This window comes from Elgaria multicarinata, chromosome 23 (assembly GCF_023053635.1).
Source record: "Elgaria multicarinata webbii isolate HBS135686 ecotype San Diego chromosome 23, rElgMul1.1.pri, whole genome shotgun sequence".
NCBI lineage: Eukaryota > Metazoa > Chordata > Lepidosauria > Squamata > Anguidae > Elgaria > Elgaria multicarinata.
The window spans coordinates 10,778,047-10,793,055 of record NC_086193.1 but is presented as its reverse complement, the minus strand read 5'-3'; the positions used below and the strand labels follow the sequence as shown (position 1 = coordinate 10,793,055).

General features: G+C 52.1%; 1 protein-coding gene across 1 annotated transcript in view; it reads right to left on the bottom strand.

Moving 5' to 3' along the window:
* The window catches only part of INSR (insulin receptor), a 66,147-nt gene extending 51,466 nt beyond the window's left edge, over nt 1–14,681 (bottom strand). The window contains exon 1 of the mRNA XM_063147110.1: nt 14,524–14,681. Coding sequence (XP_063003180.1) covers nt 14,524–14,614 — 91 coding nt within the window. The 5' untranslated portion in view covers nt 14,615–14,681. The remainder of the gene's footprint in view (nt 1–14,523) is intronic.
* Between the last annotated feature and the right edge of the window lie 328 nt (nt 14,682–15,009).

Here is a 15,009-nt window from a genome sequence, read left to right as displayed (position 1 = left end):
GTTATTCTACACACACACACACACACACACACACACACACACACGGGATTTTTAAATTTGAAATGTGGCATATAAATAACAGCAATTATAGTTGGTATTATTATAATCAGTTATTGATTATAATCAATATAGAACTGTTGTTGTCAAAAATGGATACTGTTTTATACTGTTTTTTATATTTTTGATGGTTTTAAATCATGCATACTTTTTTCTGTTTAATGTTCACTGTTTTTAACTTTTAAATTTAATTTAATAAATAAATAAAATAAATTATTTACTGAGGAACGGCAGGCACCATTTTGGGAACTTGCCGACATAAAAAAAGAAAGGAAAAACGAGGAGGACCACGTCCCCACGCAATTTTGATGGCGTTTTAATTTTTCGGTGGTTTTTTTTTTTTTTTTCATTATTTGTAAAAGTATTGAGTTTGTTAATTTAGTAACTATTTCTTCATTTGTGATATTGTTTTTTTTCTTTTTGCTGCAATAATGAAAGGAAGGAAGAATGAACCCTTGTGACCTTTCAGCAACAGAGTCTAAAGGACAAATCCGTGGAATGCAAAAACAAGCTGAATACTTTGAGCTTCTCTCGGTCGTCCACACTTACAAAGTAGGTGGGTTTTTTGGGGAGAGGAGGAAAATCACCTGTTGTTTCCCTCCACCCATAACCCAATTTATTGTGTGGAAAGCGGAATTTCTACACTGCAGGCCAAAATGGGATTCGTTTCAGGAAAGGATGAACTTTTGGTGCCAAACCAGGAACGGATAAACTGCTTAATGACCCCGGGGAAAGGAACGCTGCCGGACTTCAGCCTTCTCCAGCCAGATGTGTTGGACTGCAATTCCCACCATCCACCAGCTGGGGGGATGCTGGGAGCCGCAATCCAACAGGCTGCCTCCTTTTGTGGCTTGCCTCATTCATGCAGGGCAACCAGGATGATCAGGGGTCTGGAAACAAAGCCCTATGAAGAGAGACTGAAAGAACTGGGCAGGTTTAGCCTGGAGAAGAGAAGATTGAGGGGAGACATGATAGCAGTCTTCAAATACTTAAAAGGTTGTCCCACAGAGGAGGGCCAGGATCTCTTCTCGATCCTCCCAGAGTGCAGGACACGGAATAACGGGCTCAAGTGACAGGAAGCCAGATTCCGGCTGGACATCAGGAAAAACTTCCTGACTGTTAGAGTGGTACGACAATGGAACCAGTTACCTAGGGCGGTTTTGGGCTTTCCCACACTAGAGGCATTCAAGGGGCAGCTGGACAGCCATCTGTCAGGAATGCTTTAAGGTGGAATCCTGCACTGAGCAGGGGGTTGGACTTGATGGCCTTTTAGGGCCCTTCCAACTCTATGATTTGATGCTCTTCTGTGCAGCACACTGTAATCTGGTTTAGGCACGTTAATCTGGAGCCGGTGAACGCACTTTCAGTCGGGTCCACAACCCTTCCAGGCTTATGTGAAGGTGCCCGTGCTCAAGTTCCTTCTCTTGCAAGGAACTTGAACTTCTCTTGCAAGGAACTCCTCCTCCAGTATTCAAGCGGTTAGTTCCTAAAGTTGCTGCTTCCGAAACATTTGCGGCCAGAGGGCGAGAGATTGTGGTTACTCATGTGTTAAACACCAGGTGGAGGTTAGAAGACAATTTGGTCTACAAACACGCGCGCACACACACACACACACACATCCACACACCGAGTGTGCGAACACCCTGAACTACAAGAACATGAACTCCTCCTCTCTTGTGGTTTCAGGCCTGCATTAACATAATGTTCATAGAATCATAGAATAGTAGAGTTGGAAGGGGCCTACAAGGCCATAGAGTCCAACCCCCTGCTCAATGCAGGATTCCACCCTAAAGCATCCCTGACAGATGGTTGTCCAGCTGCCTCTTGAAGGCCTCTAGTGTGGGAGAGCCCACCACCTCCCTAGGTCACTGGTTCCATTGTCGTACTGCTCTAACAGTCAGGAAGTTTTTCCTGATGTCCAGCCGGAATCTGGCTTCCTGTCACTTGAGCCCGTTATTCCGTGTCCTGCACTCTGGGAGGATCGAGAAGAGATCCTGGCCCTCCTCTGTGGGACAACCTTTCAAGCGCCTGGGATTTGAGCTGGGATTTGAATACCATACACTAGCTTCCCCCAACGTGACTGGGATTGATGGGTCCTGCTGTCCAACCCATCTGAAGGGCACTGGGTTGTGGGGGAAGCTGCCTGGCACATTATATAAAAAAAACCACCACGTTTCACACACATTCAGCACCAAGAAACGAAGCGAGGCTCGGAGCTCGCTTCTTCTTCACGGGCCCTGGAGCACAGCCGCGAATCAAAAGCTGCTAGGCCACAGCCTGCTCGGAGAGCAAAACGTCCCAAAGCCCTCGGGGCAGGGGCGCGGTGCGGGGGGTTTTCCCCAGCAGCAAGGGGCTTGGCCTCTCTACTACTGACACCAGCCCGCCTATGTCCTACTCCTCTCGGGGAAGGCGACCCCCCCCACGCCACGCAGCATCCGGCCTAGAAGCTGGCAGCGACGAATCAGTAGACTTCTCAGTGGCTAGGTACAGAGTGCTGTTAGATTATCTCCAGACTTCGGCCTAGAGGCCGGCGTCACACATCGCGGCTCAAATCCCAGGCACGATTCCTCGGGAGTAAAGCCCCGCTTACCACAAGAGAAGAAGCCCTCCTGCCTCGAGAGAGCAGGCGCAGCGCCTCAGACGCCTGCCAAATCGCCCCAGAGGCAAAGGGGGCTTTGCTAGAGCGGTCTCCACAATGGTCACTCCTGCTTAACCCTGGCAAATGTCACCATCGCGGCCCACGCCGCGCTGGGGGGATCTCCCCTGCCGCGTGCCCTTTTGTGGGCGGCAGAAAAGGGTACTAAAAAACCCCAAAGAAAGCGGCCTCACAGACGGCGGTCCGCAAGCTGCCAACGTCAGGTTTGCAACCTGAGCCAGTTCCAGCCTTCGTGCCTCCGCCCGCGGAAGAACCCAGCATGTGCGGGAGCCTTCCTCGCCAGCGAGCCCAGCCATGAAAACCGGAGCGCGCCTCCATGAGTAATTGTTGAAGACCTACTCATTATAAATAAAAATATGGAACCTGGCAACGCTACTGTGAAATCCGGTGCAATGAGGGTGTGGTTCAACAGGATCCTTCTGGCAATCGCGGCCGCGACGCCTCGTAAATCAATGGAGCACCCGCTTTTAAAGCCGCACCCGCAGGTTTAAGGCGAAGCCGAAACGTCACCCCAAACGGGGTCTCAGGCTTACGAACGCTCAGCACTTGGCATTCCTGTCATTATTTAAAATAGTTCTATGCCCATCGAGGAAACGCTAGAGCGCTTTGCAAATAATAATAGGACAATATAAAACGTTGCACTGACAGAAATTACAAGGCTCTGTAAAACAGGGCTTCAAACAAGTATGTTTTTAATAAACGTTGGAAGTACGTGATTGCCGGGGTCTGATGCAGCGGGGAAGGGCCAACGTGTCCTCAGAATACAAGAACATCAGAAGAGGCCTAGTCCAGCACACAGGGGCCAGGGACCCACAAAGCAGGATGCAGGTGCAACAGCACCCTCCCACCCATGTTCCCCAGCAAATGATGTATATAGACGTACTGCCTCTGATACTGGAGGCAGCACATAGCCACCAGGGCTAGTAGCCATGGATTGCCTTCTCCTACTCCAACTCCCTCCTGCAGCCATCCAAATGGGTGGCCGTCACCCCATCCTGCGGCAGTGAGTTCCAGAGTTCAACTCTGCGCTATGTGAATGAGCTCTGAAACTCTCACCCATCAGCATCATGACATGACCCGCGCTGGGTCCTAGTATTATGGGAGAGGGAGAAAAACGTCGCCCTCTTCACTTTCTTCCTCGTGTGCCAGGGGCCGTGGGGTCGGCAGAAGCTCACCACAGTGAAGAATGACTCTAAAGATCAAGGGGAGCAGGATGAAGGCCAAACGCAGAGATCAGGGACACCCACACTTCAGGTCAAGAAAAGAAGAAGAAGAGAGATGGACTGAGGCTTTACGCCAGGGGTGCAGAACGTCTTTTGGCCCACGGGCCAACCTCCATTCTCGTGGGCGCACTGCAGCGGTGGGTGGAGCTGAAGGAGGAAGGGGAGGAGCTAACACACCAGCTTCTTTTCGTTCCACGCTCTCCTCGCCAACCACTTTAGGAGAGGACTTCCATCCTTTTAAAATGGGGTGGGGGGCGTTGCACAAAAGCCGGGAAGCCCCTCCCCAGCAAATGGTGGTTGGGGGAGAAGGGGACGTGGCTGTCTGGGGAACCCCAGGGCGGCAGGATCTGACCCCAGGGGTGAACTTCGGCCTCCCAGGTTTATATCTCTTGGCTGACCACGCAAGAAGCAGAGGAGGTTGGGACAGCAAGCACTCTTCAAATACTTAAAAGGTTGTCCCACAGAGGAGGGCCAGGATGTCTTCTCGATCCTCCCAGACTGCAGGACGTGGAATAACGGGCTCACGTTAAAGGAAGCCAGATTCCGGCTGGACATCAGGAAAAACTTCCTGACTGTTAGAGCAGTGCAACGGTGGAACCAGTGACCTAGGGAGGTTGTGGGCTCTCCCACACTAGAGGCCTTCAAGAGGCAGCTGGAGAACCATCTGTCAGGGATGCTTTAGGGTGGATTCCTGCATTGAGCCTGGTGTTGGACTGGATGGCCTTAGAGGCCCCTTCCAACTCTACTATTCTATGATTCTGTGATTCATGGCGCTGCCTAGGGGTGTCCAGCAGAGGCCGGCCCACTTCTCCCAACCTTCCGGAAAGCTTCGTTACGGGAGCAGGGAAAGAGACTGGTGCAGCCAAGCTACTGGCCCCGAGAACAGACCCACGTCTCCCCTGGCAGAACCACGCAAGGAGCTTGATAAAGGAAGGTTATCTCAAGCCCCGTGTTTTCCTCAATGATTCGTTTATCAAGACAGTTGGTGCTGTGGCATTCAAGGTTAACAAATAAGGCTAACCTTCTGCTTGGCTTTTGGGGGGGTATCTCCCCCCCCAAACACACACTTTTTTTTTTTAAAGGAATCAAGCCAGCAAGGCCAGAAACAAGTTCGACCCTGGAAAACGAAGCAGAAAAGAAAAGTCCTGCAGATTTCCAAGGAGTTTCTGGACAGCAACCAAGAAATCCGGGGTGGGGTGGGGCAAAGACCTTTCAGCCGCTGGCGGCCTTTACATCAACCTTCTCCACTTAACTGGCACCCTGCAGAGATATTGGATTGTAACTCCAACAAGTTCCACTCAGAAAGGAAAAAGGGGGGGGGGAACAGGCGGATTACGGAAGCCATGTAGTTCAGTGTTAAAAGCATCTGTTTTGTATACAACCCCCCCCCCAGAGATTTGACATCTGGCATCTCCAGGTCAAAGGACCAGGTAGTAAGTGATGGGTCCAGGTACCCGAGTCGCTGGTAATTGGGAGTCGAGAATGCTGGGCTTTGTCGTCCAATGCAACAGATTGAAGATGGGTGCATATGGTTAAAACATTTAAGTGGGTCCCCATGTTGCCCACTGCAGCCACAGGGCGGGTGGGTCCCAGAATCTGAAAAGGCGACAGGTAATGAGCCCCTTGCAAATGTTCTGAGCATGTCTGAAGCCCCGGGGGGGGGGGAAGCGGACAACTCCTTCCTGCGGAAGTCATAGCTCCCCCATTCACTTCGGAGGGGATTTCCTAATTTGCAAGGGGCTTCCTGAGATTCTCTTCCCAGCTAGTAGCCTCTGACTGCTGTTCAGCGTTTTTAAAATTCAGAATAATAATAATTTAAAAAGGGGGGAAATGAGGATATCCAGAACGTTGCTGCTTTATATATATAAAACGCAGCAAAAGACCGCAGAGGTTTAAGCAAAGCAGCACATGAAGAGTCCGGGGAAGAACGTTTTGTACAAAAGGAAAAGAAGAAGATGATTTCCCCTGCTTCTGCAGCGAAAGCGTTCAAAACTGTGTTGAGTTTGATTCCCAAGATTAAGGGAGGAGAAAAGGGATTAAAGGTCCAGGAATCTAGAAGATAATTGCTTATAAAAGCAGGGGTGCGGGGAGCCCAGAACATGGGAGCCCAAAATGGCACCACTTCTCCAACCTGCTCGTGCCACATGGAAAATTTGGACCGTGAGCACTGGACGTGGCACCCCACGGCTGCACCCGCAAGAAGCCACGCGCCAGAAGTCCCCGGAGCGCAAGATTTTGGGGAGAGGAGCCGCAGGGGGTCGAAACCCAGCTGCTTATGTAAGGGAGCCTACCCTTGAGGGATCAAAGAGTGAAGTCAAAGACCTGAATCGCTGGGGCAATTCTGGAGGGCAGGAAGGCGTTTATAGTAAACAATGTGGAAAACAAACTGTGGTGACTCATGTAGGCTCCTGCAGAACAGAAGAGAAGGCCCGCAGAAGAGGAGCGTTGATACTGCTAACATGGGAGCGTTTCCAGAGGCGGCCGTGCCCTGAGGGGTCGCTTTCCCCTTTCCTCGCTGTTAAAAATATATATGTTTCGGCAGCAAGGTTCTTCCACCGCTTGGCGTGCCAACACGTCTTGCCAAACTGAGCGGCACATCCATGAGTTGGTTCCAGTGGAAGGAGGGGCAAGCTCCCGCCAAAGACAAAACGCTGATAAAGCCCCAAACATCCTCAAATAATTCCCCAGGAGGGGAGGGGGTGGCAGAGGGGAAAAGCTGTCTAAATAGCTGTCTTTGGCTATTCGTCAGCACCAGCCAAATATTCACCTTCCTGCTGAACAACACCCACCTCTGCGATGTGGAAAGCGAAGAACCTTCCACAAATTCTTGGAGAAAGCAGCTGGTGGTTTTTTAAAAAATAATCTATCCCCCCCCAGACCCCCGTCCCACAGGGAGCACAGGACGTCAACACAAAAAATGTGAATTTAAAGTGGGTTTTCCTAGCCTTCCCAACAGAGGCCACTGCTGTCATTTTCTGCAATACTTCTGCTTCCAATGCTTGGTTTGGTCACCGACAGTTGCGTCCTCCAGGACGGGGTTTCCCAACCCCCGGTTGTTTAGGAACCGGGCCGCGCAGGTGAGCTGCTTTCAAACACCCACACCCACCCCAGCGTACCTGGGCACGGGGCGCCATCTCGCCTGCCCAGCCGAAGCCAAGCCAGGACACTGGGGTGGGGTGGGGTGCCTCTGGAATGGCTTACCCGGCCGGAAGCCACTCTGGGAGAGCAATTTCCGGGCGCGCCGCTCTGAAGCTGCCCGCCCGACCCAGCGTCTTGGCTTCGCTTCGGCTGCCCACCCAGCCGAAGCGAAGCCAGGACGCTGGAGCGGGGGGGGGGGGCGGCGGCTTCCCAAAACCATCCCCTCAACCCCTCCCCTCCCCAATCCGTGGAAAAAATTGTCTTCCACGAAACCGGTCTCTGGTGCCAAAAGAGTTGGGGACCGCTGCTCCAAGACATACCTTCAAAACAGTGTTAGCTACGCTAAAAAGAAGTCATTTTGTCCTCAGCGGCTTACTATAAGGCAGCTTTCGCCAATCCATTGCCCCTCTAGATGGGCTGGACTGCAGCTCCCATTGGCCATGCTGTCTGGGGACGATGGGGCTTGCAGTCCAAGACATCTGGAGAACACCAGGGTGGGGAGAAGTGCGGTGAAGCCTGGCTGGAAATACCCCCACCCCGCATGGCCCTTTGCATGAAAGGAGGCCACCACAAACCCCTTGCAAGGTGCCTCTTTGACCGCCTTCTTTTATATATAGCCAGCCAAGGATATATAGACATGGATGGTACAATTATAACCCTTTGCATTCCGAAGGCCACATCGAAGAGAAACCATTTTAGAACCTGATGTATCAGGCAATTGAGAACACATGTGTGTTTGGGGGGTGGTGGTGCACGCATGTCTCAGGCCCCGTTTCGAAATATTTGTGGGGAGGCTTTTGATATTGTATTTTGTATTTGTGTTTTTAGATGGTTGGTTGTTTTATTATCTTCTTCGTGTGTTTAATTTTTGCGAACCGCCCAGAGAGCTTCGGCTATGGGGCGGTATAGAAATGCAATACATAAACACATAATAAAGGTGGCAGAACCCAAACCACGCTGTTCGGGGGCAGGAAAACTAGAAGGGAAACATTTTAAACCTCCGGCGTGAAATTTAACTTGGATGCACACAAACACAAATCCAGGGGGGATATTCTGCTCCAATCGGAGACAGGAGTCATTTGGCTGTAGAGTTCATGCTGTGGCTGAAATATTCCCCAAGGGAACTGCGGCCTCCTCACGTACAAAGGCCCGCCCTGGCTATGAACTAAAATGAGAAGGGATAAACAGACATCTCCAGATCACCCTTCCTGCCTTTTAGTGCAATTTCTCTTAAATATCTGGCCATGCTCCGTGTGAGAACCCCATACTTTTAATTTCTGTCCAAAGCAACCCATTGCACTGTAAAAACAGTCACCCAATTAAATTCACGGGAAGCTTTCAAGGAATGCACTTCACAAAGGGCTTCAAGACGGCCATTTCTCAGGCGAATTGCCCCGTTTTCCTAAACACACAATACAAACTTATGGCAGGTAAAATAATGAAAACATTACAGCCCATGATGGTTAACTCAAGCTGCTTGTTAACATCACAATACGGAAACACTTCGAAACCAACCCAACGCTTCTTGAGGATGAGATGGGAGTCCTGGAAAAACAGACCTTCTAAAAGGTTTCACGCAATAGGGCCCTGGCCAGAACACCACCAACATCCCAGAAATTGCAGCCTGAACAAACCATTACAGCTCGGAACCAAATAAACACATGTCAGGACGAGGACTAAAAGGTTGTCACCCAGAGGAGGGCCAGGATCTCTTCTCGATCCTCCCAGACTGCAGGACACGGAATCATGGGCTCAAGTTAAAGGAAGCCAGATTCCAGCTGGTCAGCAGGAAAAACTTCCTGACTGTTAGAGCAGGACAACAATGGAACCAGTGACCTAGGGAGGTGGTGGGCTCTCCCACACTAGAGGCCTTCAAGAGGCAGCTGGACAGCCATCGGTCAGGGATGCTTTAGGGTGGGTTCCTGCATTGAGCAGGGGGTTGGACTCGATGGCCTTGTAGGCCCCTTCCAACTCTGCTATTCTATGATTCTATGACTAGAGTAAATGGTCACTTCTGGGACACAGCTTGCTGCCGCACAGGGACAAGGAATAAGCAAATCTACCGTCCGCTTCACCGGGACAGAAGAGCGACTTCCTTTCTGAAAGTCAGCAAAGCCAACTAAGAGCGAGGGCATGCGAGACTCACTTGGAAGAACAGGGGAAAGTGTTAGGGGAGGGCAACCTGGGGCCCCTCCAGATGCCCAGGGCTTCAATTCCCAGGACTCCTGACCACTGACCATGCTGGCTGGGGGTAATAGGAGTTGAAGTCCAAAACGTCGAAAGAGCATCATGTTGAGGGAGGCTGGCTTAGGGGGCGGAAGGAAACTGCCCTGCTGTGAAGCAAGTGAACAGACGGAGTATTTTATGGGAAGGGGGTTGTTCACGTAGAGGGAAGCGTAGTTGAAGGAGGGGCAATTTTACGTTGAAAACAACAATAACAGTTCGCAGAGAGCAGAGGCAAGTAGGTCCGAGACGGAGAACAAATCGGGGTGCTTTTTACTGATACACGGAATGATCTTTGTTAAAATGTAAATAAATGCCCCAGATACGTAGCGGCCAACGAAAATATTATCCTCTTTTTGAAACATAAAACCACTCACACACACCCACCCCTTTTCTCTCATCCTGCATTTCTAAATTTCCGACTTCGCTAAACGCGAGTCGTGTGTTTCGCTTCCCCTCAGCTTTATTTACATTCCTCGCTGGCTAAAATTTAGACGTTTGCAAGTGCTTCCCAGAGGTTAGAGAACACAACTGCCTGGAAGAAATGCCATTTGTTTCCAATCCGACGCAATGCCGCTTATTGGCACGAAAACCCGCCCTCGTATTTACTCCCCAGATCCTTGGAATATCTGTTGGAGGAACCAGGGTGAGTCAAGACAACTCCGTAAAGCTACAGAAGCCCCTGGCTGCGATATCCAAAACACAGGCTCACCCTGCGCCCACCCAAAAGACATTCTGCATAGAAGCCTGCATAAAAAAATGTTTTTAAAAGAGAAGGCTAGCCTTCCCATCACAATCAGATGACAGACCTCATAAGGGCTGCTGCCCTCCAGATGTTTCAGACTACAACTCTCAGCATTCCTGACCACTGGGGATGATGGGAGGGTAACAGGTTGAGAAAAGGCTGCCGTTGGACAATCTGCTAGCTTCAATGAAGTGCAAACACACATGAACACAGGCAGCCGGGCTGGGGGGGGGGGGGGGAATCCGTGTACGAACGCTACGAAAGAGGGGGGGTCCCTTGCGCCACCCAAGGAGCGCTCTCTCTTCGCCATGGCACTCTCTGACTGGAAATCAGGAAAAACTTCCTGACTGTTAGGGCAGTATGACAAAACATCAGGAAAAACTTCCTGACTGTTAGAGCAGTATGACAAACCATCAAGAAAAACTTCCTGGCTGTTAGAGCAGTATGACAAAACATCAGGAAAAACTTCCTGACTGTTAGAGCAGTACGACCTAGGGAGGTTGTGGGCTCTCCCACAATGGAGGCATTCAAGAGGCAGCTGGACAACCACCTGTCAGGGATGCTTTAGGGTGGATTCCTGCGTTGAGCAGAGGGTTGGACTCGATGGCCTTAGAGGCCCCTTCGAACTCCACTGTTCTACGATTCTCCGTTCTGCTCGCCCCGACACCACCAGGGCCACCAGGGAAGAGAGACTGACTCACACAACATGCGCGTGTGAGGCATCCCCTAAAAGAGAAAACTGCGGGGTTGGTGGTGTTGGAGATATGCCATCCCATTTCCAATCCCCAAAGGCTTGTTTTCATGCAGGAGACAGACGTCACCTGTTCCCTACAACTGCAGGATCCGAAACACGACAGGAAGGCGGATTTCGGTTGAACATCAGGAAAAGCTGCTTAGTAGTCAGAGCAGTCAGGCCATGGAAACACCTGCCCAGGGAGGCGGAGGGGGGGGCTGTCCGCCCCTGGAAGCATTCCAGCAGAGAATGGGCAGCTGCATTGTCAGGGGTGCTTTAAGCGGGATTCCTGCACTGGACAGGAGTGGGGGACTCCACGACCCCCTTCCAACTCTAGGATCCTATGAAATCCCCTAGGAATCTCAGAACAGGAGCTGGTAGGGGACAGACTGGCCCCTTCCAGGTCCCCACAGAACAAATTCCCACCCGCCCGGTAGGTCAACACAGACTTATTCTATGCTGCACCCACTCACCCCACTGCCCCCCTTTCTAATCTCAGGTAGGAGGGATCATCTCCAAGCCTTTCCCCTCCATCCGGGAGCCATCTTTATCTGCCTGCAAAATGGCGCGTGTGCGTCTTCCTCCTCTCTGTAGGATGACCAGGGCGCAGGAAGGCAGGGCTCAGATCGAAAAAGGGGGAACGTGGCAGGACGCAAGGTGGGCCGGCATCCTGGGGGAGCCCCGCGTGTCAGTACTGAGGGGAGTGGAAGGGGTGCAGGTGACATCAGGCTGAGTTTGGGATGTGCTTAGCTCGGCGTGACTAGTGGGAGCGAATGCCCCCCTTCCCAGTTGATGAGAAGGGGTTCGTCTCCCTAGTCGGCTGGCCACGAGGACTCCTTGTGAGTGGATCAGGGGAGATCTGGCAAGATCCCCCCCTCCAATTCCTGGGAGGAAAAGAGTGCTCCAACCTGGCTTCCAATTTCCATCCGGCCTCTTCTCCTTCACTTTAATTCTCCCAAGTCGGAGAAGAAACCAACGAAAACTGTGGCGCTGCCTCCGAATGCAACCTAAGTGTCATCGAGGCACAGTGGGAGATCCGTTGCCCGGCGAGCGACGACGGGGAAGCTAAAGCGGTGCAGGCCTGGGCCTCTTCCGGTTGTCCAGTTCGAGATACAAAATGAAAGCACCGGAGCGGCCTTTTTCTGGCTGTGAATCGCCACGTACGTCAATGTCTCCAAGACGCTATTGAAGATAACGGCACTAATAATGCACAGCGCGCCTTTCTGGAGAGGGAGCAGATTGTGAACTGCACACAGGGCTTCCAAGGAGACTCTCAGACCGGCTAATAGTGAATTAATAATAGAAATAACAACAACAATAACAACTTGCCAATAGCAACTGGTGCCTGGATTGGAGACCGCTAGAACGCCCAGATGTGAGGAAGCATAGAGCTGAAATGCCATTAAAATAAATAATTTTAAAGGCACAATCCGGTGTGCTGGGAGATGGAGGACATTTTTCCTGGCTAAATGTGCACAAGATTGTGCCTTAATCGTGTCCCAAACACACACAAGTATGTCTTATAGCAATATTTATTACTTACGCACACAGGACGCAACCTAAGTGCTTTTCAAAGTTTCACTTACTGTATTTCAGTGAGAGAAATTATGCCCATGCTTTAGGCAGCTCCTCGCTTGAAAATCCATGCATGTTTTAAAGGGTTTATTTCCTTTATTGCACCCATATATTCTGTTCTTCCTCAAGAGCGCAGTTCATAGCGGTCTTTCAGCCCGGTGCTAACAAATACCAGTATCATTCGCAAACGCAAGACTGCATGGGTGAATATATGGCACACGGTATTATCAATATAATCAAACACGCAAACCCCAGGAGACGCTTTCGAGACGAAGCGTGTGGCACGGAAGCACCACGGATCGCCGAATTTCAAGATACACCTTTTTCTTGAATGCCGCTCCTTCGGCAAGGCTTTCAAAGCTTAGGAGGGAGGTTTGGAAATAAACAGGCGTGTGATCAAATCAGCGGTCCTTCCCTCGTTTAGCCGCTAAACTATCCATGCTTAAAACGTGGTCGTGTGGGTTAAAGGAACGTCGGAGCAACTCTTCCGGAGCTGTGAGAGACCAACTCTAGTCCCAAACACCACCACAAATAATTCATCAATACAGAAAGACCTCTGGAAGTCCCTCTATGTACTGAGTAACGGGGACCAAAACATTGTAATTTATTTTTATTTTAGAATATTTATATACTGCTTCCCATTTTTAAAAATCCCGAAGCACGGGGGTCTCTCTCCCCTCCAGCACAGGGGTCTGTCTCCCCTCCACGCCCCAGCTAACGGTTACCGTGTGCAGGACAACCTTCAGCTCCGTGGGGGTTGCATAACATTCAACTTCCAACCAGCTGCGTTCGCCCATCGCAGCCAAAAAACAAGCGTCTTGTGGCACCTTGAAAAGGCTCACAAATTCATCACGGCGTACGGGTTCAGGGACCAGAGTCCACTTCACCGTTTGGCTGGGCTTCCGATGAAGTGAACTTTGTGGCCCTAATAAATTGGCAAGCTGTTAAGGTGCCACAACATTCTTTGTCACTGTTTCTGCAGCATTCAATAGGACCTAATCATGATTTAACACATAAAACATAACATGAGAATATTCAATAAAACTTCTACCATAACATTCATATCGACATTACTTCTAGTCGCTATTAGCAGAATGTGTGGGGCAGGAAACCCCAGTCTTCTCCAACCTCCTGTCCTCCAGGTGTGTTGGACTGCAACCCCCATCATCCCCTTCCAGCACAGCCAATGGGAATGTTGGGGGTTGCAGACCAACATATCTGTTGCATTGAGGGGGGTGGGAGGGAAACCTGCCCTGTGCTGCTTGGGGATGACTGGAGTTGCAATCCCACATAACTGAGGATGTTGGGTTGGGGGGGAAGAACTGGCTGGGCGGCTGGGGATCATGGGAGTTGCACTCCAACCCATCTAAGGGTTTGTTGGCTGATAGGAGTGCCAGTCCAACCCATCCAAGAGTTGTTGGGTCGCGGGGGAACTGGGGTCCTGCTGCTTGGGGATGACTGGAGTTGCAATCCCACATAATTGAGGATGTTGGGTTAGGGGGAAGAACTGGCTGTGGATCATGGGAGTTGCTAATAAGGAGTTCCATCCCAACCCATCCCAGGGTTGTTGGGTTGCAGAGGGTAACGGGGTCCTACTGGCTGGGGACGACGGGCATTGCAATCCAACCCATCAATGCTGGTTGGGGACGACGGGCATTGCAATCCAACCCATCTGAGGGGCGTTGGGTCACGGGGGGGGGGGTTCCTGCTGATTGGGGACGATGGGCATTGCAATCCAACCTATCAATGCTGGCTGGGGACGACGGGCGTTGCAATCCAACCCATCTGAGGGGCGTTGGGTCGCGGGGGGGGACGGGGTCCTACTGATTGGGGACGATGGGCATTGCAATCCAACCTATCAATGCTGGCTGGGGACGACGGGCGTTGCAATCCAACCCATCCGCGGGGCGTTGTGTCGCGGGGGGGGACGGGGTCCTACTGATTGGGGACGATGGGCGTTGCAATCCAACCCATCCATGCTGGCTGTCTGGGGACGACGGGTGTTGCAATCCAACCCACCAAGCACGGCCCACAAAATCATTACTTTGTTGTTGTTGCTATCATCATCATCATCATCACCGCTTATTAAACTTGTTGTTGTTGTTGTTGTTCTCCCGGCCGCGGCCCCCGAGACCCCCCCGACCCCGCTCCCGCTCCCGCCGCTGGGGCTCACCCTTGGCGCGGCTCCAGGCGCTCATGCCGGCCAGGGCCAGGGCCAGGGCCAAGGCCAGCGCCGGCCCCGACCACCCGCGCCCGGGGCCCATGGCGGCCGAGGGGCGGCGGCGAAGGCGGCGGCGGCTGTCAGGGCCCGGCCAGGCTCCTCCGGGTCGTCGCGGCCGCGGTCTCCGCTGGGCCTGGGTCCTCCTCCTCCTCCTCCTCCTCCTCCTCCCTCCGGGGAGCGAGAGCGCTGAGGCGGGGAAGCGGCGGCGGGAGAAGCGGGGCTGCGGGGCCTCCTCCTCCTCTTCTCCTCCTCCTCCTCCTCCTTCTCCTCACAGGCCGCTCCGGTCAACAAGCCCACGGCGCAGGGCGGCCGCGGAGCAGGAGAAGAAGCCGAAGGAGGCGGCGGCGGCGGCGGTGGCGGCGGGGGGCGAGGCCAGGGGCCGGGCCGGGCCTGCTGCTGCTGCTGCTGGGCCCGCCTCCGACGCCAGCCCGGCAAGGC